General features: G+C 38.7%; 1 protein-coding gene across 3 annotated transcripts in view; it reads left to right on the forward strand.

Annotated features, from left to right (window-relative positions):
- LOC127832548 (serine/threonine-protein kinase ATR-like) overlaps window positions 1-24,262 on the forward strand; it is a 272,751-nt gene that overhangs the window by 58,700 nt on the left and 189,789 nt on the right. For all 3 annotated transcript variants that reach the window (XM_052358060.1, XM_052358059.1, XM_052358062.1), the window contains exons 10-18: window positions 349-658; window positions 868-1,001; window positions 3,006-3,111; window positions 12,999-13,087; window positions 13,946-14,033; window positions 14,836-14,923; window positions 15,202-15,269; window positions 20,128-20,209; window positions 24,053-24,147. In XM_052358060.1, the coding sequence (XP_052214020.1) occupies window positions 349-658; window positions 868-1,001; window positions 3,006-3,111; window positions 12,999-13,087; window positions 13,946-14,033; window positions 14,836-14,923; window positions 15,202-15,269; window positions 20,128-20,209; window positions 24,053-24,147 (1,060 nt within the window). The remainder of the gene's footprint in view (window positions 1-348; window positions 659-867; window positions 1,002-3,005; window positions 3,112-12,998; window positions 13,088-13,945; window positions 14,034-14,835; window positions 14,924-15,201; window positions 15,270-20,127; window positions 20,210-24,052; window positions 24,148-24,262) is intronic.

Here is a 24,262-nt window from a genome sequence, read left to right on the forward strand (position 1 = left end):
CATATTTAATGATTATACAATTATGGTTACAATTTGGAAGTGATTTCATTCTTCCCCATTTAACAACTATATGCAAATTTTGCAAAATATGGTGTATGTTGTCCAGTATTGCCATATAGGTAAGACAAAAGCAGTTTTCACATCTCTATAAATATAATGAGAGTCTTAAGGCATCGACATAAAGGAGTTCTGTCAATCTATCATCCATTAGAACAATATCTATGCCTAGAGAATCAATGTAAATGAATTAAGTGTGTCTGTGATAGTTCCTGTTTAAAGATTAAGGTACTAGGTGGAACAGATTCTGTCTGATTGCCCAAGATACCAAATGGTTTTCTTACATATCAGTGACTGGTGTGAGTTTGAGCGCTGTACTGGCCACTTCCTGGTTGTCCTTGTGGAGCAGTGCAGCTGTGAGTGTTATGGTCTGGAGAGCACTGCCCTGAGCGAGGTGTTGGTGCGTCTGGGGGACATCCTTGGGTTGGAGGGGATGGGCAGGTTGAGGACTGACTATTTACAGGCAGCCCTGCACAGGCTCGTTGGCCTGATCCTGGACAAGCTGTCCCTCGACTACCAGAGGAGCCTCACCTGCAGGCCACACATCAGAAGGCTCGTGAGCGCCCTCATCACACAGATTGGCTGCTCGACAAACCTTCAGGTTTATATCCTAGAGACTGTCTCTGTAGTTAGTCAACACTGGTCATGCCTTAGTAATAGTTTAAGAGCATTGTCATGTGTTTATCAGTCATAAGTAGCTTTCAATGGCTTATTGAAACGATCTCCAGAAACATACATTATTGACATTATATTGACAGAATATGTTTGACATATGGCAGTGCATTTTCAACCAGTGTGTTTGGTTCTCAGTATGTGGTGAGCCCCCTGGTAAAAGTCATCCTGAGTGAGCTCTCCACCCTCCTGCCAACCGCAGAAACCACAACTGCTGTGACAACCGGCACTGGTAACAACACACCAAAGCCAGGAAATAAGCATTCAAAAAGGTGCCCAATTGCATCATAAATTGTATGTTTATAAAATTTCAGTGAGTGTAAAATATGTTTTAGAGTTATGATCAGAAAAAAACATCACTCTAGTAATGGTGCTCTTGCACTTTCAAATTTACATGTACTTTCAAATGTTATAATTATTTAAGTGATAATATACTGAACAAATCAAAACATATTTAATCAAATAGTTTCATGATAAACATGTACTTATACGTATATTTCCATATGATATCAAATTAAATGCCATAGATAATCGTTGTTCCTTACTTAATTATATCAAGGATTCTTATCTGTGATGCAGCAACATAATATTACATCATATTCAATCTTTTGATATAACAACACAAGATGTTGGCTTTTTTAAGCCACCAGCATCTACTTATGCCGGTAGGCATACAGTGATTGGTCTATCAATACGTCCACCCATCCATATGATGTTAACCACAAACATGTTTTGAATGACATCAAATATGTTCTTACTTGTCCACAGCAGTGTCCGCTCTCTTATTAAAATAGTTTTCATCCGATCTTCACCACACTTGTTCAGAAGTTGTATCAAGACAATATCAAAGTCAAGTTTGAATATGGGTCATGCCGGGTCATATACTAGGTCACGGGGTCACTTAATGCATTTCAAGGATTTAGCATGGTGTCTGCTCTCTAATTGAAGTAGTTTTTACCGATCTTCACCAAATTAGGTCAGAAGTTGTGTCTAAATGATATCTAGGTCAAGTTCAAATATGGGTCATGCCAGGTCAAAAACTAGGTCATAAGGTAACTTCGTGCATTTCAAGCATTAAGCATGGTGTCTGCTTTCTATTTGAAGTAGTTTTAATCCGATCTTCACCAAATTTGGTCAGAAGTTTTGTCTAGATGATATGTAGGTCAAGTTCAAATATGGGTCATGGTAAAGTTATCAAGTTGTCCAAAACCTTCAAACGGGGCTATCTTGTGACAGTTTGGCACTCTTGTTACTCTTATGATACTATTAACACATATCCACATAATCTGACCTCATTTTAAACTTGACATTTACTTTTGGACTAATTCTGAATGTCCAGATTCTTTGTTTACCTAAAATGACGTGTTTCATTGAATAGAAATTTTGCTTGCTACAAAGCTATGATACTTGCATTGATGATGTCTTTGAACATCATCAACACTTGACCTCATTAAGACCTTAACTTTGACCTTCTTTTAGACTAAAAATAATTAAGAATGTCAAAATTCTTGGTTGACCTGAAATGGCACTATTTTTCTGACATCAATTTCACTTGCTACACTCCTGTTGCAATATAAATTCAATTTTTTATATAAATGCACTTTACTTAAACATATTAAGTTAGTCAAAAATACCTCAAGTTATTACCTCAAGCTGGTATTTAACTCATGAATTGGGAAACATACAAAAAAAATAAACAAATCACTAAAACCAACTACGCTATCATATTTGGTAAATAACCCTGTCCAACCCTTGAATATATAGAAGGCTCACACAAATTTCAAAATGTAAACAAAAAAAGGACTAAACAAACAGCCCTCCACATTATCATAATGTATAAAATATTTTGTTATTTTATCCATTATTATAAGTCATTATTAATTTTGTCAATTTAAGATTATTTTACAAGTTTCACCTTTGGGGCCCTTTTAAATGATACAAATCTATAAAAAAAAAAACATCCATTAAACTCATAGCACACTCGCATCAACTGACATCATTATAACCTTGTCATTGACAATTGCACTTATTCAAATGGGTATTTTAATCAATAGAGACAAGGCTTCAATCTGGGAGCATGTGCTTTAATTGAATATAGCATCTTCTTGCTTTGTGTAATGGTGATGGTCATTTCTGTATGCAACACTACATGGGTTCAATACATTAATGGTCATAAAATAAAATGTGACCTGGTGACAGCGAACATTGAAATACTAATTTTTGAATGAAAATTGATGTGAATAAAGTGTGTATGCTCTATTGCCTTGTGTTAACAGGAAATTGGATGAATCAAGTGTGCCAGTGCCCAAGCTGAATAAGATGAGTATGACATACCAAGAGCTCCACTCCAAACTGGAGGACCTCCTGCAACAGCCGCTCCAGGTATATGTAAATGTGGAAGGGGGTACGACCGATTCATCAGGCGTATTTCATAAGCAGCCCAAAAAATCTGCAGCCCGCGAAATCTCCGCACATTACACTGGTAGATTCTGCGCAAGTATTTTTGAGAGGTTGATGTCATTGGCTTTCCTTTTCTGATCTTCCAATTAAAATAGATTTTTTAAAATGTGTTTCATATTTATTTGCTGATTCGTTTGCAAATGGTGCCTTTGTGAAGCTAAAATGAAGATTATTAAACGAACGAAAGAATCTCACAAAGTCCTAGAGATTGAACAAATATTGAAAATCAAATTTATATGGGAAAGAGAAGAAACAACAGTGGATATAAATCAGAAAGCGATACCCCTTTCTGAATGGGTACAGAAGATCGTCTGTCTTGGTAAGGCTAAAGTTTTATTCCATGTGAAAAAGTCTTTAACTATAGATCGCGTGGTAAATTGTCTTTATTTGAACACTGTAACATTGTTGACCTTATTTCCAATTTAAAGATATAAGACTCAAACGAATGATTGGCATCATCATTCTCAGCGATCGAACCACACATTTATTTTGATTACAATTAATACTGGTGACTGCATAATATGAAAAATATGAATTTAAAAATGTTTTCATACATAAATCTTGTTAATACGTTTAAGATGGTGTTGTTTTGGCGTTGTCCGTCCGTCCGGCTGTCCGTCCGTCCGGCCGGCACTTTTGTGTCCGGAGCCATATCTTGGAAGTTCTTTGGTGGATTTCATTTAAACTTGGTATGAGTATATATATGCATAAGAGGATGATGCACGCCAAATGGCATTGTACACCATCTGTTAAAAACAGACTTATGGCCCTTTGTATCTTGAAAAAATGCTTTTTAGTGTCCGGAGCCATATCTTGGAAGTTCTTTGGCGGATTTCATTGAAACTTGGTATGAGTATATATATGCATAAGAGGATGATGCACGCCAAATGGCATTGTACACCATCTGTTAAAAACAGACTTATGGCCCTTTGTATCTTGAAAAAATGCTTTTTACTATAGGCACTTTTGTGTCCGGAGCCATATCTTGGAAGTGCTTTGGCGGATTTCATTTAAACTTGGTATGAGTATATATATGCATAAGAGGATGATGCACGCCAAATGGCATTGTACACCATCTGTTAAAAACAGACTTATGGCCCTTTGTATCTTGAAAAAATGCTTTTTACTATAGGCATTTTTGTGTCCGGAGCCATATCTTGGAAGCGCTTTGGCGGATTTCTTTGAAACTTGGTATGAATATATTCCCGCGCCAGAGGCGGAGGGATATTGTTTTGGCGTTGTCTGTCCGTCCGGCTGTCGGTCCGGCACTTTTGTGTCCGGAGCCATATCTTGGAAGTGCTTTGGCGGATTTCATGTAAACTTGGTATGAGTATATATATGCATAAGAGGATGATGCACGCCAAATGGCATTGTACACCATCTGTTAAAAACAGACTTATGGCCCTTTGTATCTTGCAAAAATACTTTTGTGTCTGGAGCCATATTTTGGAAGCGCTTTGGCATATTTCATTTAAACTTGGTATGAGTATCCCCCGCCAGAGGCGGAGGGATATTGTTTTGGCGCTCGTATGTAAAGGTTGAATGTCTTTGTGGAAAACGCACGACTTATTAATTCACCTAAATAAATTGTGAAGGCTTAAGAACCTTCCTTTGTCTTAGTTTTGTGTTATCGTCCTCCGTCCGTCCATCTATCATTATGTTCATCCGTCCAATTTGCACCCATCCTCAAACAAAGCATATGTTGCGGGGGATACCTTGAGCCTTTCAGGCCCTCTTGTTATAATTTTAATGTCTGTTGTTTTAAGGTTTGTCGTTGCGTTATGCACGCGATTGGTGTAGTCAAAATCAGTACAGAATTTTGATACCATCAAACTTCACCACAGTGGGTGTCGGCTCTTTCTGCACCAAGCTTTTTCAGCCCTGTTTTTTTAGGCTCATTCAGCCCCAATTTCAGGCTCATTCGGCTCCAATTTCAGGCTCATTTGGCCCAAGTACCAGGCTTTTTCGGCCCCATTTGTAATTTGAATAAATCGTAAATATGTTGGTCGATACTCTTTAAAGCTATGGGATATTGTTAAATACAATATTATATTATCTTTATAAAATTAATTCAATTTGAAAATGTTTCTTTTGCTTCAAATATGTCGTCATGGAAATGAGGCGTTGCAATGCTAGAGACGGCTTTGAAACAAAACAAACTACAACATTAAGTATATTACATCATCATAACTTTAAAGTGATAACAATAAGGTCTTAACAATACATTCAATACAGTATCGTAACACACACACACAACCATTTATGTATATTTGGCTAACAGTTCTCAAACATAAACACAAATATCGTACTAAATGGCAATCATTTTATTTTACATTAGTTTGTTTTTTTATTTTGCTAATTTTAATTTCATTAACATTTTCACTAGTTTGTTTCATATAGAAAGAATTTAAAACGACAGAACACGACTGAGCACATCACACAAATATAAATAAATAAGCAATCGCAAATGCATGCAACGTGTTAGCAAACATCGTCATAAAATAACATAAAAATAAGGAATCTGTATGTAATTCATTTTTGAATTGACACTAATGAACAAAACTGTTATTTTACATAATTAATTTACAATTACATAATTACCATAAGCAATCAAAGTAACGCACTTGGTTCTAATTGACAGCATACTTTTGTTCCTGACGTGATACCATTAATGCAAGCCATTGTCTATCACCCGTACCTTTGCCAGGTTAAATGACCTTTATTAGGTTGTTAAATAAGTGTGTGATGTGTCACCAGATAAAGGAAAATATGAAGATTTAAGATAAGAAATAAAAAATAATTGAATAGAAATTTTAAGGGGAAAATCTGGGTGTCCGTCAACAAAAAGTAAAAAAAAATGTGCAAATTATCATTGATTTTACTGTTACTATATTTTCAAGCCTACATTGTATATAGGAAAATATCTATAGTAAATATATAGAAAAAATCTTAGCTAGTAATTCTATTCAGCACAGTTTGCATAAACACATATCAAACAAATACTCATTATCAATACCTTTCATGAAAAGCAATATTTATGCCCCCCTTCGAAGAAGAGGTGGTATATTGTTTTGCGCATGTCTGTCGGTCCTTCGGTCGGTCTGTCCACCAGATGGTTTCCAGATGATAACTCAAGAACGCTTTGGCCTAGGATCATGAAACTTCATAGGTACATTGATCATGACTGGCAGATGACCCCTATTTATTTTCAGGTCACTAGGTCAAAGGTCAAGGTCACAGTGACTCAAAATAGTAAAATGTTTTCCTGATGATAACTCAAGAATGCTTACGCCTAGGATCATGAAACTTCATAGGTACATTGATCATGACTGGCAGATGACCCCTATTAATATTTAGGTCACTAGGTCAAAGGTCAAGGTCACAGTGACTCAAAACAGTTAAATGGTTTCCTGATGATAACTCAAGAATAACTAGGCCTAGGATCATGAAACTTCATTGGTACATTGATCATGACTGGCAGATGACCTCTATTGATTTTCAGGTCACTAGGTCAAAGGTCAAGGTCACAGTGACAAAAAAAGTATTCACACAATGGCTGCCACTACAACTGACAGCCCATATGGGGGGCATGCATGTTTTACAAACAGCCCTTGTTATCAAATGAACTAACAATCGATTCAATTAAAAACTGACACAAGTACATAAATTGGTAACAGTTTGTAAACTCTAATGCTGTTTTATTAATTTCCTGAATAAATCATAATCAAGAAATATTTAAGAAACTAATTGACTATAAAAATAAACACCAACCAAGTACTCCTCATTTACACCTTAAATCAATTATAATCGAAAGACATTTTTAACAAATGGGCCGCCAATCTTTACCTGCTGTAATCAATTAAGTTTTAAAGAATAGGTGTACCGGTAATAAAATATAGGGCCTAATAAGCCTGGTCGATTTTGGGGCCAAATAAGCTTGGTGCCGAATCGACCTGAATTTTTGGACTGGTCCCTAAAAAGCCTGCTACCCACCTCAATCACATCACTGATGGTGTAGTTATCATGTTAACTACTCTAGGAATTTGTGTGGTGTAGTGATCATATTGGTCTCTCCAGGTATATGTATGGTGTTGTGATCATGTTTGCCTCTCAAGGTATGTGTACAGTTTAGTAATCATGTTGGCCTCTCCAGGTTTATGTATGGTGTTGTGATCATGTTGGCCTCTGCAGGTATATGGATGTTGTTGTGATCATGTTAGCCTCTCCTGGTATATGCATGGTGTAGTGATCATGTTGGCCTCTGCAGGTATATGTATGTTGTTGTGATCATGTTAGCCTCTCCTGGTATATGTATGGTGTAGTGATCATGTTGGCCTCTGCAGGTATATGTATGTTGTTGTGATCATGTTAGCCTCTCCTGGTATATGTATGGTGTAGTGATCATGTTGGCCTCTGCAGGTATATGGATGTTGCTGTGATCATAATGGCCTCTCCTGGTATATAAATGGTGTAGTGATCATGTTGGCCTCTGCAGGTATATGGATGTTGTTGTGATCATGTTAGCCTCTCCTGGTATATGTATGGTGTAGTGATCATGTTGGCCTCTGCAGGTATATGTATGTTGTTGTGATCATGTAGGCCTCTCCAGATATGTGTATGGTGTAGTGATCATGTTGGCGACTCCTGGTATATGTATGGTGTAGTGACCATGTTGGCCACTCCTGGTATATGTATTGCGTAGTGATCATGTTGGTCACTCCTGGTAGATGTATGGTGTAGTGATCATGTTAGTCACTCCAGGTATGTGTATTGTGTAGTGATCATTTAAGCCACTCCTGGTATATGTATGGTGAAGTGATCATGTTTGGCACTGCAGGTATATGTATGGTGTAGTGATCCTTTTGGCCACTCCAGGTATATGTATTGTGAAGTGATCATTTTGCCACTCCAGGTATGTGTATGGTGTAGTGATCATGTAGGTCACTCCAGGTATGATGCACTTATCATGTGAGCCACTCTAGGTATGTGTATGGTTTATCGATGATGTTGGCCTCTCCAGTATGTATGGTGTAGTGATCATTTTGGGCACTGCATGTATGTGTGTGGTGTAGTGATCATGTTGGTCAATCCAGGTATTTGTATGGTGCACTTATCAGGTTGAACCTCCAGGTATGTGTATTGTGTAGTGAACATGTTGGTCGCTCAAGGTATATGTATGGTTTAGTGATCATGTTGGTCGCTCAAGGTATATGTATGGTGTAGTGATCATGTTGGTCGCTCAAGGTATATGTATGGTTTAGTGATCATGTTGGTCGCTCAAGGTATATGTATGGTGTAGTGATCATGTTGGTCGCTCTAGGTATGTGTATGGTGTAGTGATCATGTTGGTCACTTCAGGTATGTGTATAGTTTAGTGATCATGTTGGTCACTCCAGGTATGTGTATGGTGTAGTGATCATGTTGGCCACTTCAGGTATGTGTATAGTTTAGTGATCATGTTGCTCTCTCCAGGTATGTGTATAGTTTAGTGATCATGTTGGCCACTTCAGGTATGTGTATGGTGTAGTGATCATGTTTGTCACTTCAGGTATGTGTATGTTGTGGTAGTCATGTTGGGCACTCCAGTCATATGAAATATGAAGTGATCATATTGGTCTCTCAGGTATGTGTATGGTGTAGTGATCATGTTTGCCACTCCAGGTATGTGTATGGTGTAGTGATCATTTTGGGCAGTCCAGGTATACGGTAAAGTGAGCATGTTTGTCTCTTTAGGTGTGTGTATGGTTTAGTGATCATGTTGGTCACTCCAGGTATTTTTAGCTCGGCTGTTTTTTGGAGAAAACCCGAGGTATTGTCATAGCCAGCCTGTCGTGTCTGTCGTCGTGTCGTTTTATTAAAGCCCCCCTTCGAAGAAGTGGGGGTATATTGTTTTGCACATGTCGGTCGTGCCATCTGTCGGTCTGTCCACCAGATGGTTCCGGATGATAAATCAAGAAGGCTTAGGCCTAGGATCATGAAACTTCATAGGTACATTTATCATGACTGACAGATGACCCCTATTGTTTTTCAGGTCATTAGGTTGAAGGTCAAGGTCACAGTGACTCGAAATAGTAAAATGGTTTCCAGATGATAACTCAAGAATGCTACGGCCTAGCATCATGAAACTTCACAAGTACATTGATCATGACTGGCAAATGACCCCTATTGATTTTCAGGTCACTAGGTCAAAGGTCAAGGTCACAGTGACTCGAAACAGTAAAATGGTTTTGGGATGATAACTCAAGAATACTTATGCCTAGGATCATGAAACTTCATAGGAACATTGATCATGACTGGCAGATGACCCCTATCATTTTTTAGGTCACTAGGTCAAAGGTCAAGGTCACAGTGACTTGAAACAGTCAAAGGGTTTCCTGATGATAACTCAAGAATAATTAGGCCTAGGATCATGATGCTTCATAGTTACATTGATCATGACTGGCAGATGACCCCTATTGATTTTCAGGTCACTAGGTCAAAGGGTAAGGTTGCAGTGACAAAAAACGTATTTACACAATGGCTTCCACTATTACTGACAGCCCATTTGGGGGGCATGCATGTTTTACAAACAGCCCTTGTTCAAAACTGCACCCGCAGCCAAGTGTTGCACCCGTTATGCGGTGCTCTTGTTATGGTGAAGTGATAACATTGGCCACTCCAGGTATGTGTTTGGTGTAGTAATCGTGTTGGTCACTCCAGGTATCTTGTATGGTGTAGTGATCATGTTGGTTTCTCCAGGTATGTGTATGGTGTAGTGATAATGTTGACCACTCCAGGTATATGTATTGTGTAGTGAACATATAGGAGGTAAGTGTATGGTTTATTGATCATTTTAGTCACTCTAGGTATGTGTATGGTGTAGTGATCATGTTGGTCACTTCAGGTATGTGTATGGTGTAGTGATCATGTTGGTCACTCCAGGTATGTGTATGGTGTGGTGATCATGTTGGTCTCTCTAGGTATGTGCATTGTGTAGTGATCATGTTAGCCTCTCAAGGTATGTGTATGGTGTAGTGATCATGTTTGCTAGTCCAGGTATGTGTATGTTGTGGTGTTCATGTTGGGCACTCCAGGCATATGTAACATGTGTATGGTGTAGTGATCATGTTTTCAACTCAAGGTATGTGTATGGTGTAGTGATCATGTTTTCAACTCAAGGTATGTGTATGGTGTGGTGGTCGTTTTTGGCAGTCCAGGTATACAGTTAAGTGAGCATATTTGTCTTTCCAGGCATTTGTATGGTTCTGTGATCATGTTGGTCACTCCAGGTATTTTTTTGGTGTAGTGATAACGTTGGCCACTCCAGGTATGTGTATGGTGTAGTAATCATGTTGGTCTTTCCAGGTATGTGTATGGTTTAGTGAACATGTTGGCCCCTCAAAGTATGTGTATGGTGTAGTGAACATGTTGGCCCCTCAAGGTATGTGTATGGTTTAGTGATCATGTTGGTCACTCCAGGTATGTGTATGGTGTAGTGATCATGTTGGCCACTCCTGGTATATGTATGGTGTAGTGATCATGTTGGTCACTCCTGGTATGTGTATTGTGTAGTGATCATGTTGGCCACTCCTGGTATATGTATGGTGTAGTGATCATGTTGGCCACTCCAGGTATATGTATTGCGTAGTGATCATGTTGGTCACTCCAGGTATATGTATGGTGTAGTGATCATGTTGGCCACTCCAGGTATATGTATGGTGTAGTGATCATGTTGGCCACTCCAGGTATGTGTATGGTGTAGTGATCATGTTGGCCACTCCTGGTATATGTATGGTGTAGTGATCATGTTGGTCACTCCTGGTATGTGTATGGTGTAGTGATCATGTTGGCCACTCCTGGTATATGTATGGTGTAGTGATCATGTTGGCCACTCCAGGTATATATATTGTGTAGTGATCATGTTGGCCACTCCAGGTATATGTATTGTGTAGTGATCATGTTGGTCACTCCAGGTATGTGTATTGTGAAGTGAACATGTTTGCCCCTCAAGGTATGTTGCTTTATTGATCATTTTGGTCACTATGAATATGTATGGTGTAGTGATCATGTTGACCACTTCAGGTATGTGTATGGTGTAGTGGACGTGTTTGCCCCTCTAGGTATATGTATGGTGTAGTGATCATGTTGGCCACTTCAGGTATGTGTATGGTGTAGTGATCATTTTGGTCACTCCAGGTATGTGTATAGTATAGTGATCATGTTTGCTAGTCCAGGTATGAGTATTGTGCACAGTGATAATGTTGGGTACTCCAGGTATATGGTATAGTGAGCATGTTTGTCTCTCCAGGTATGTGTATGGTGTAGTAATCATGTTGGTCGGTGTTGTAATCATGTTGGTCTATCCTGGTATTTGTATGGTGCACTTATCAGGTTGATCTCTCTGGGTATGTGGCCACTCCAGGTATATGTATTGTGTAGTGAACATACAGGAGGTAAGTGTATGGTTTATTGATCATTTTAGTCACTCTGGGTATGTGTTTTGTGTATAGAACATGTTGGCCCCTCAAGGTATGTGTATGGTTTAGTGATCATGTTGGTCCATCCAGGTATGTGTATGTTTTAGTGATCATGTTGGTCACTCCATATATGTGTATGGTGTAGTTATCATGTCAGGCACTGCAGATATGTGTATGGTTTAGTTATCATGTTTGTCACTCCAGGTATGTGTATGGTGTAGTGATCATGTTGGCCACTCCTGGTATATGTATGGTGTAGTTATAATGATGGTCACTTCAAGTATGTGTGTGTTGTGGTGATCATGTTTGTCACTCAATGTATATGTATGGTATAGTTATCATGTTGGTTCCTCCAGGTATAAGTATGGTGTTGTGATCCTTTTCCCTGGTATGTGTTTTGTGTAGGGATCTTGTTGGCCACTCCAGATATGTGTATGGTGTAGTGATCTAGTTTGTCACTCAATGTATATGTATGGTATAGTAATCATGTTGGTTCCTCCAGGTATGAGTATGGTGTATTGATCAATTTGAACACCCCTGGTATGTGTATTGTGAAGTGATCATGTTTTTCCCTCAAGGTATGTGAATGGTGAAGTGATCATGTTGGTCACTCCAGATATGTGTATGGTGTACTGATAATGTTGGTCACTCCAGGTATGTTTATGGTGTAGTGATCATGTTGGCCACTCCAGGTATGTTTGTTTAAGTGTGCCTGTTGGCCACTCCCCTTATGTTCAATTACCTGGATAATTGGTCTTATTTCTGATGGATTTGTTTGGTTTATGCCTCAGCTTTATCAAAATGTGTATTTCATGCCTTGCCATGGTTGTGTATGTTTTTTGTGCCATCTGGAATATCTGTGTGTGTGTTTTTGTATGATTTTATGGATGTGACATCTAGGGTTGCGTCTTTTGTATGTGTGTAAGGTTGTTTATACTTGAAAGGATTGGGAGGCGGAAAACTACAATAGGCGAGGCATGGTCAGGGTTGATAACCCCAAAAAAGGGTTAGGGTAAGGGTTAGGGGTCGGGTTAGGGTTAGGGTTAGGTTTAGGCTAACCCAAACCCTAACCCGACCCCTAACACTAACCCTAACCCTCTAACCCCCCCCCCCCCCCCCCTTGCGTAATACCATACCATGCCTCGTCCGTTGTAGTCTTCCGCCTCTCGAAAGGATTTGCCATTTATGATAAGTCTTTTGTGTGTGTAAGTGTGAATGCCTGAAAGGATTTGCCATCTTGTATTTGTCCTTTCAAGTTCATCCTCATTTTGACTTGCACTTAAGATACACCTAGGTTTGCATGGGATTAATTGATGAATTTTGCTTTTAATTTAATCGGTTTGGCCTTGACAGGGTTCTGTGAGCCGGAAGGCTGAGGGTGTTCAGATCATCATGGAGCTCATCACTTCCTGTGTCCAGCTGGTGCCAAAATCCAACGCTCGGTACCTTGCACATGCAGTGAAGTCTGGTTTCAGTAGTATAATGTAGATGGAGCTGTTTTGGCCTTTAATCTTGTCCCACTGCATCAAAATTATAAATATGAAATGCATATGAATTAAAGCCATAAGTGTTTTCATTTGGTTTCTGAATAAGTTAGTTTCAATGTTTACTAATGCTTTAAAGCCCATAAACACTCACAATCAACAAATATTTCACACAATATTTAAAAAAATAAAGAAATCGGTGTTCCTTGTAGCAATAGCCAAAATTTCAACGCTAGATGTGGTCTGGTATTATAGATTTAACGAGATACAAAATACTTGTTTTCTATTTTTTTTTTTAAATAAATTCCATGTGAATTTGCTGTGAAGATATCCGACCATTTACAAGCGAACACAAGATTGGCTTCAGGCAGCTTCTGGAGTACGACACAGTTCTCATGAAAAAGTCTTTCTTCCAATGCTGCCTGAAAAAAGTCTCATTTTTCCTTGTGAATGTTCAGATATCATTGCGTATTTTGAGCATTTATTTGATATTAAAAACAAGATTTAATAAAAGCACATATATGTGTTTATCATTCATGTTCTTTTATCCTAGACTGAAATAAATAATAATAAATAAAAACAATAAATAAAAAATCAAATAATAATTAAGTGTTAAATGAAGCTTAAAAATAAAAGCATGGATTATCTTTATGTTCTTGCAATAATGAAGCTATACAAGATTAATAGATACTGGTACAACAGAAACAATATGATAACTGGATTAAAGGAATCATATATAGTGTAACTTATATCATTATTCAAATTTGCTATTCAGTGTTTAACAAGATTTGGCTCCATGTCTTATGTTAAATACAGGTTTTTTAAAGAGCTTGGGAAGCTGTCCAGCTGGTTAAGTAATGAAAATCTCCAGCAGATCTTTGGCTTTCTGTTCAGAGCTTTGCAGGTAGGTGTGCTACACTACTAGTCTACTGTCAACTTGTAGCAATGGCATTGGCTGCAGCAGATATATCTGTCTGTTCACTGTGTTAGAGTTACTAGAATGGTTAACATTGTTTATAAAAATCCCACAAGCAGTTGCTGAAAAGTGTTTGACACAAAAATGCTGATTTCCATGCTATTTAGCTAACACTGGAAGTACTTTTAATCTGTGTCAGATATAGAATACTTTGATAAATTATGCCAATTGAGAAATGCAAATAATATCTCTGGAGGTTTTTCTTTTTTTATGTGACTTTTTTGGTTACTTTTATTAGTCCCCTACCGGTTTCAACGGAGGAGACTTATGGTTTGCGCTCTGTGTGTCTGTCAGTCTGCCTGTCACACTTTTCTGGATCCTGGTATAACTTTAAAAGTTCTTATTATTTTTTCATGAAACTTGAAACATGGATAGATGGCAATAAGGACATCATGCACGTCATTTCATTTTGTTCCTACGTCAAAAATTCTGATTGCTATGGCAACAAATAATTTTTTAAAATATATTTCTGACAATGATGGAGCCGGTAGGGGACTTATATTGCTTGGCAGTAGTCTTGTTATTTCAGTCTTTTTTCCATAGTTAGCAAAATATAATTCATGAAATATGTTATAAGTATGATGTGATACTGATCAACAGTACCATAAACAACAGTATTCTAATTGATGAATGCAGTGATTAGTTGCATTTTACTGGTTACTTTAAGATGGAACTCTTGAAAACTAATACAATATTACTGTGTACAATGAGTCCATGTTATGTTGATTAGCACCTGACAGAGTCAAGTACAGCAGATGAGATGAACATGGTGTACCTGAGCGTCCTGAAGACAGTGGGTGCCCTGCTAGCAGTACAAGGTACACTGTCTCCTCCTCCATACAACTCTGAGTAATGGATTGGCGGTAATGAAGAATTTGAAAAGTTATTTGTTGATGTCTTGCTGCACAATGGTCTGATGAAAACAATTGGAAATATGCCATTTTCTTTTAAGAAAGGTTGAGATAATGGTCACAACTTTAAGATGTTCAACTATTGTTTTGATTTTTTACCAAATTAAGGGACAAAGATAAGGATTAATATAATATACAAATATAGGTGTTAGTTTTTATAGCAATAAAGTAACTTGCTGTTTCAGACAGTGCTGACTTGGAAAATGACCTATACCAAAGCCTGGGCTGGATTGCATCATTGCCATGGCTGCTGGTAACCTGTTTCCTACACTATGGATCAGCAGACTATTTATTTCTTAAATCAGTCTCTTGTTTAATGGTCGCCATTTTGAACTACTACAATATGGCTGAGCATCAAAAATTTTAATTTACACATTTCAGAGAAAATGTTTAAATTGATAGCTAGAAAAAAACAACATGGAAGACAATTTTTTTCACGAAGTTTTGAAATGTATTATATTTGGTATGGTTATACACTTGGATGGTGTTATTTTCAAAATTGATCGAAGCAATTGAACTGGTAGTGGAATTGTAAGTGAATATGAATTTAGAAATATCTAAATTCTTATCTTTCATCATTGTGTAGAATTATCATCAGCAACATTTCTGTGGAAAATTGCAATATGCAAAAATACTTGTGTTTCATAGTTAAGTTATGGTACTTTTAACATAGTTTACTTACCACCAAGATTGGATAGATACTTGTATAAAGGTTAAATAAATAATATAATTAATGCAGAATGTTCATTTTAACAAATAATTATTTATTTAAACCAATTTATTTTAGATATATTGCATTAAAGTCTGTGGCTTAAACACTCAAGCCTGTTTCCTAGGTAAAAACAGCTTAACTGAATGTTACATTTGATTTTTATGCCCTCGGATCGAATGATCGGGATATATTGTTTTTGGCCTGTCTGTCTGTCTGTCCGTCCGTCCGTCCATCTGTCTGTCATTGTATGTGTCACACAACTTTAACCTTGGTCATAACTTTTGCAATATTGATGATAGCAACTTGATATTTGGCATGCATGGGTATCTCATGGAGCTACACATTTTGAGTGGTGAAAGGTCAAGGTCATCCTTTAAGGTCAAAGGTCAAAAAATACAATCCAAGGGAAGTAATAAGCATTAAAACGGAGATAATTTCTAAACCTGCCAAATGATAAATTGAAATTTTATTTCAATGCGGCGCAATAGGAGGCATTGTGTTTCTGACAAACACATCTCTTGTTTATACATGACCTGCCATCATAGGTACGTTTAGGCAGAACTACAATCGGCAATGATAGTCTGTATTGCATACATTTTCCATCGTCTTTGTTAGAATCTTTTCCTCAAACTGAACAAATATTTAGTTTTATATCGCAAAACGTTATGAATCCAGCGTCACTTTTGGTTTGGTAAGTTTTGTAAACACTGTAAATTCATTTTCTAAAGTGGACAATAACGTGATTAAATAACTTTGAAATGTAAATCATTTGGATAATAGGTTAAAATGAACAACAAATAAACCTAGACCGTGCTCTTTATATCAAAATGTCTGTAAAAAGTTTTGTGTTAGTTCAACTGGCGTCATATACAGCCTCATAACAAAAGACTGATGACCTTTTGTGTGGTGAAAAATAATACAATCCAAGATGGCGATTATTAGACATGAGGCCTATCTTACAGAGGATTCCGGAGATAGTCCATGTATCACTATTGCTATTTCCTACTGTCTTTTCTTGACGCACAAATGGAAAACCACATTTATCCCAACTTTACAATTAAATTGAGGAAATAACACCTCATGAGATTAACTTGTTGCTGTATTTCTACCTTGCTAAAGCAGTCAACACACTTTAATATAATGATTTTGTGTTTTTGTTGGTTATTATCATTAATTTTGTGCTATTCAGATTGTTTATATAAGTGTGTGTTTTTTTCAAAAGAAGGAATGATAGAAATGATGGTTTAAATCACAGGTGGTTAGTAACAAGTTATTTAATTCAAAATACCCGAAAACAGGGTGCATCGATTTGAACAGCCATAACTTAATCAATTGTGCAGCGACTTCCATGAACTCGGTCTTACTCAATGCAGAAATGAATTTCCTTTCTGGAAATGCACATATCTTGTAATATTTTTGTCCCCTACCGGTGAAATCGGAGGGGACTTATGATTTGCACTCCGTCTGTCTGTCTGTCAGTCTGTCTGTCAGTCAATCCGTCACACTTTTCTGGATCCTGCGATAACTTAAAAGTTCTTAATATTTTTTCATGAAACTTGAAACATGGATAGATGGCAATATGGAGATTATGCACGTCATTTCATTTTGTGCCTACGTCAATGGCAACAAATAAAAAAAATTATATATTTTTACTGACAATGGTGGAGTTTCACTGGTAGGGGACCATATTGCTTTGCAATCTTTTGTTACAAATTATGGGTCAAATTTTAAGAAATAACAAGATACACACCTCGTGTAACCTACTCGTCATAAATCAGACCCGATCCAAGACTGAAATCTTAAAGGAGTAAAGGGCATTTTACCTGCAAAGTTCACAGACCTAGGTACCATAATTAAATAAGATGAATGAAAAAACATTCTTACCGTTCTGGCAGTTACATTATGAATCACAATTAACTGTCCAGCGCCTTTTAAAACCTTTGTATACATACATTTCAACTGGCCTACATTTTAAAAACATGAGTGATTGCATTGGTCCAATGCGAAAGTGTGTCTTTAAATCGCTGCGCACTTGATTAAGTTATGGTTTTTAGCTCACCTGATTGCTCAGGTGAGCTTTTGTGACCGGTCTTTGTCCGTCCTAATGTCCGTCTGTCCACATTGGTTCGTAAACACTCTAGAGGCCACATTTATTGTCCGATCTTCATGAAACTTGGTCAGAAGATTTGTCCCAATGATATCGCGATCGAGTTCGAAACTGGGTCATGCTGGGTCAAAAACTAGGTCAAAAAAAATGAAAATCTTGTGAACACTGTAGAAGTCACATTTCATGCCCAATCTTCATGTAACTGTGTCAAAATGTTTGCCTTAATGATATGTTGGTTGAGTTCAAAAGTGGTTCCGATTCGTTGAAAAACATGGTCGCCAGTGGGCGGGGCAGTTTTCCTTATTTGGCTATAGAGAAACCTTGTAAACACTCTAGAAGTCACAAATTTTGCCCAATCATCATGAAAGTTGGTCAAAACATTGGTTTTATTGATATCTCGGACGAATTCGAAAATGGTGAAAAGATTGGTTTTATATATATCTCAGATGAGTTTGCAAATGGTCCCGATCGGTAAAAAAACATGGCCGCCAGGGGGATGGGGTAGTTTTCCTTATGTGACTAGAGAGAAACCTTGTGATCGAACACTTAAGAAGTCACATTTTTTGCCTAATCATCGTGAAACTTAGTCAATATATTGGTTTTATTGATTTCTTGGACAAGTTGGAAAATGGCTCAGATCGGTGAAACACACTTTTTAGCTCACCTGATTGCTCAGGTGAGGTTTTAGAATTGGTCTTTGTCCGCCGTCCGTAAACACTCTAGCATTCACATTTCTCAAGCATTCTTTATCAAAGTTGCTGAAAGATCTCCGTCAAGTTTGATAATGAGCAAAATCATTTAATTAATGCCATAATTATTGCCCTTAGATTGTTCAAATTTTCATTATATTATACAAAATTCTTGTAAAACACTCTAGAGGTCACAATTTTGTTTCAGATTTTATGAATCTTGGTAATAATATTTATTTTTGTATGCAAATTTTTAGGGGGGTCAACTCAAAATATAGGTAACCAGGTCAAATCTTACAAAAACACTCCATACACCAGTGTTTTGGTTCAATAATGATGAAACTTGACCAGGATGTTTGTCTGAACAATATCTAGGTAAAGTTTGACATTTGGTTAAGATTGAATAAACCGACTCCTCTCAGGTGAGCGAACTAGGGCCATCTTGGCCCTCTTGTTTAAAGCGATGTGCCCTGTTTTCTGGTCATTTTGAGTTGAATACCTTGTTATACAGTGAAACCTGCCAATAACGAACACTCAAGGGATTTGGTCATTGTGGTCTTTGGTCACAGGTGGTCTTGATTCGCAGGGTCTATTGAAACTTTGCAAAATATGCTAGTAGGCTTTTAACAGGTACCATATCTATCTACTGACCAGTGCACTGTTAAGATGTTTATCACATGACTATCACAGCATCATGGAGGCCATTGTTTTATTGACAGTTGTGAAATCGTACATTGTTATGACTGAAGTGGTCGTTTTTAGCCTCTTTCAAGGATTACAAGATTTTTTATTTTGCAAACCGATGACGACGTACAATGTTCAATAGAAAATGCTACAAAAATATATATTCTCATTGTATCAATGAGTTAATGTATGCTGTTTTGTCAAATCCAAATTATTCGTTATGAAACGTTATATTATGATAATAAAAAAGATTTTGTTAGTCAATCGACTTTTGGGAATGCAAAATGGTGGTCGCTGGTCGTTGAATTGGTGGTTGTTAGCTATCAAATTCGACTTCGGGAATGTAAAATGGCGGTCGCTGGTCGTTGTTGGCAGGCGGGCGTTATTCACAGGTACAATATATAGTGAAATCGTTCGGAAGGGGGGGGGGAATCGATGTGGTCGTTATTGACAGGTGGTCGTTATTTACAGGCGGTTGTTCGGGCAGGTTGGACTGTATGTATATTTAATAGTGATATTGTTTTTCAGAGTTGATTTTTCGTTATAATTTGATTAAAATGATTTTTTTTGTAATTAATAGCATAGCCAAGCGCTAACCACCTGTGGTTTAAATTCATTTTGCTCTGCCCTAACATCATATGGCTGGCTTTTCTGATGTTCTTAGACTCAAAATATTAACTTCTTAGTATAATATATTTGGCACTAACTTGGTATTCTCTACCTGTGCCTTATGTACATTGTATTACAAATTTCAAACAATGCCTATTAAGAAACATTAAAAGTCAGCGGCCACAAAGAACAGGCAGTATGTGAAATGCTAATCCAGAGGTTAACTACCTAATTATGTTCATGTCTATTATGTTCTGAATATGAATATTTGTGTTTTTTATAAATGAAACCTGTATGTTTGACATTGCAGAATGATCCATCATGGATAGATTTGAAGCCAACAAACACACGTGACATAGTCAAGATATCTTGCATAGTTGTTCCAAAATTAGGTAAATTGATGTAATGCCGACTTAATATGCAAAGGAATTGTATTTACTTTTGACAATGCTGAGCAATTTTGGTATTTCTGATAATATTTTTACTCCATGTTATCATGCACTAAATTAGGGACAAATATCTTTTTTTCCAAGAATGAATTCTAGGAATAGTTTCCCTTTCCTGTGATGATATAACATGTATGAAATTCAGCTTTTGTGTTGTTTGCTAACTTTAAACAAAAAATCACAGATAAGGTTGAAGGGTTCCATCTCACTTATATGTTTGTATATTTCATTACCTGACAAAATACAACCCTTTTTTATGCTACAAGAGTAATATTGGTGGTGTGTCCCTTGTTTCAGGTGGAAAGGGGGCATGAGGTTATGTTGGTGGTGTTTCCCTTGTTTCAGATGGAGAGCGATCATGAGGGTATGTTGGTGGTGTGTCCCTTGTTTCAGGTGTGGAGAGAGCATGGGGGTATGTTGGTGGTGTTTCCCTTGTTTCAGATGGAGAGAGAGCATGAGGGTATGTTTGTGGTGTGTCCCTTGTTTCAGGTGTGGAGAGAGCATGAGGGTATTTTGGTGGTGTGTTCCTTGTTTCAGGTGGAGAGGGAGCATGATGGTATGTTGGTGGTGTGTCCCTTGTTTCAGATGGAGAGAGATCATGAGGGTATGTTGGAGGTGTGTCCCTTGTTTCAGGTGTGGAGAGAGCATGAGGGTATGTTGGTGGTGTGTTCCTTGTTTCAGGTGGAGAGGGAGCTTGAGGGTATGTTGGTGGTGTGTCCCTTGTTTGAGATGTAGAGAGAGCATGAGGTTATGTTGGTGGTGTGTTCCTTGTTTCAGGTGGAGAGGTAGCATGAGGTTATGTTGGTGGTGTGTCTCTTGTTTCAGATGGAGAGACAGCATGATAGTATGTTGGTGGTGTGTCTCTTGTTTCAGATGAAGAGATAATGAGGGTATGTTGGTGGTGTGTCCCTTGTTTCAGATGGAGAGGGAGTATGAGGGATGTTGTTGGTGTGTTCCTTGTTTCAGATTGAGAGGGAGCATGAGGGTATGTTGGTTGTGTGTTCCTTGTTTGAGATGCAGAGCGAGCATGAGGGTATGTTGGTGGTGTGTCCCTTGTTTCAGATGGCGAGAGAGCATGAGGGTATGTTGGTGGTGTGTTCCTTGTTTCAGATGGAGAGAGAGCATGAGGGTATGTTGGTGGTGTGTCCCTTGTTTCAGATGTAGAGAGAGCATGAGGTTATGTTGGTGGTGTGTCCCTTGTTTCAGATGGATTGAGAGCATGAGGGTATGTTGGTGGTGTGTCCCTTGTTTCTGATGGAGAGAGAGCATGAGGGTATGTTGGTTGTGTGTTCCTTGTTTGAGATGTAGAGAGATCATGAGAGTATGTTGGTGGTCTGTCCTTTTTTTCAGATGGAGAGAGAGAGCATGAGGGTATGTTGGTGGTGTGTCCTTTGTTTCAGATAGATAGAGAGCATGAGGGTAAGTTGGTGGTGTGTCACTTGTTTCAGATGTAGAGGGAGCATGAGGGTATGTTGGTGGTGTGTTCCTTGTTTCAGATGGAGAGAGAGCATGAGGGTATGTTGGTGGTGTGTCCCTTTTTTCAGATGGAGAGAGAGCATGAGGGTATGTTGGTGGTGTGTCCCTTGTTTCAGATAGAGAGAGAACATGAGAGTATGTTGGTGGTGTGTCCCTTGTTTCAGATGGAGAGAGAGCATGAGGTTATGTTGGTGGTGTGTCCCTTGTTTCAGATGGAGAGAGAGCATGAGGGTATGTTGGTTATGTGTCCCTTGTTTCAGATGGAGAGAGAGCATGAGGGTATGTTGGTGGTGTGTCCCTTGTTTCAGATGGAGAGAGAGCATGAGGTTATGTTGGTGGTGTGTCCCTTGTTTCAGATGGAGAGAGAGCATGAGGTTATGTTGGTGGTTTGTCCTTTGTTTCAGATGGAGAGGGAGCATGAGGGTATGTTGGTGATGTGTCCCTTGTTTCAGATGGAGAGAGAGCATGAGGGTATGTTGGTGGTGTGTCCCTTGTTTCATGTGTGTCATCTCACGTTTTTTTCATGTACAGATGAAAATCATGCCAAAGTTAGACTTTATGTATAACATCTTGTCATTCTTCCTCGGGGAAAGCGTGGACTTTAATATTTAGATGCTGAATAACAACTTCGTAGCGCAGAGGTCGCTAATATCTTTTATTTTGGTAGAAAATTGAAGAGCATTTTTTAATATGTGGAAACCTTTTCTCTAACTAAAAAAACTAGTTAATTACGCTCTACAGTGCAACATTCGTTGAGATACGGTCAGTAATAATCTGTGTACAGCTATTTGATACAATTTCACATGGGGTCGGCGTGTGTTCGGCTGCCTGAGCGCTGATTGGTTGATGTGCTTCCCAAGAAGAATTTGATTGACAGCTGGAAAAATCAATATTGGCCACTCGCTCAGAAATTCATTGAAAACAGTAGCTCTTAGGCGGAGTTAATGGACTGACTGAATGACCGGGCGTCGCTCTACTATAGTACGGTTACTCCTCGTCAATTATTGTCGGTTTGCATGATCAAAACTTCCGATCGCAATTTTTAAGATTCGGGAAAAACAACCAATTTTCTGGCGATTTTTACCGCTGAATTTGATCGGCAATCGGTTAATAATGACAACCCTGATGAGGGTATGTTTGTTGTGTGTCCCTTGTTTCAGATGGAGAGGGAGCATGAGGGTATGTTGGTGGTGTGTACCTTGTTTCAGATAGAGAGAGAGCATGAGGGTATGTTGGTGGTGTGTCCCTTGTTTCAGATGGAGAGGGAGCATGAGAGTATGTTGGTGGTGTGTCCTTTGTTTCTGATGTAGAGGGAGCATGAGGGTATGTTGGTGGTGTGGACCTTGTTTCAGATGGAGAGAGAGCATGAGGGTATGTTGGTGGTGTGTCCCTTGTTTCATGTGGAGAGGGAGCATGAGAGTATGTTGGTGGTGTGTCCTTTGTTTCAGATGTAGAGGGAGCATGAGGGTATGTTGGTGGTGTGTCCCTTGTTTCAGATAGAGGTAGAGATCATGAGGGTTTGTTGGTGGTGTGTCCCTTGTTTCAGATGGAGAGAGAGCATGAGGGTATGTTGGTGGTGTGTTCCCTGTTTCAGATGGAGAGGGAGCATGAGGGTATGTTGGTGCGGCGTTCTTTGTTTCAGATAGAGAGGGAGCATGAGGGTATGTTGGTGGTGTGTCCTTTGTTTCAGATGGAGAGGGAGCATGAGGATATGTTGGTGGTGTGTCCTTTGTTTCAGATGGAGAGGGAGCATGAGGGTATGTTGGTGGTGTGTCCCTTGTTTTAGATGGAGAGAGAGCATGAGGGTATGTTGGTGGTGTGTTCCTTGTTTCAGATGGAGAGGGAGCATGAGGGTATGCTGGTGGTGTGTCCTTTGTTTCAGGTGTGGAGAGAGCATGAGGGTATGTTGGTTGTGTGTCCCTTGTTTCAGATGGAGAGAGAGCATGAGGGTATGTTGGTGGTGTGTTCCTTGTTTCAGATGTAGAGAGAGCATGAGGGTATATTGGTGGTGTGTTCCTTGTTTCAGATGTAGAGAGAGCATGAGGATATGTTTGTGGTGTGTTCCTTGCTTCAGATGGAGTGAGAGCATGAGGGTATGTTGGTGATGTGTTTCTTGTTTCAGATGTAGAGAGAGCTTGAGGGTATGTTGCTGGTGTGTCCCTTGTTTCAGATGGAGAGGGAGCATGAGGGTATGTTGGTGGTGTGTCCCTTGTTTTAGATGGAGAGGGAGTATTAGGTTTGTTGGTGGTGTGTCCCTTATTTCAGATGGAGACAGAGCATGAGGTTATGTTTGTGGTGTGTCCCTTGTTTCAGGTGTGGAGAGCAGCAGTGAGTGTTTACTTGTGCTGGCCCTGCTGCCCAAGGAGGTTGTACACAAGTGGAGAGTGCATGTCTTCAGGCAGGCCATGGTGAGTTCTCACTGCCTTCACTGCACAGTCAGGGGTTGTAACAGTACCATGTCACATGGTCAAACATTGTAGCAATCATGTGACTGGTGCACAGGATAGTACTTGTATAGTTGGT

The sequence above is a fragment of the Dreissena polymorpha genome, chromosome 5 (genome assembly GCF_020536995.1).
Source record: "Dreissena polymorpha isolate Duluth1 chromosome 5, UMN_Dpol_1.0, whole genome shotgun sequence".
Classification (NCBI taxonomy): domain Eukaryota; kingdom Metazoa; phylum Mollusca; class Bivalvia; order Myida; family Dreissenidae; genus Dreissena; species Dreissena polymorpha.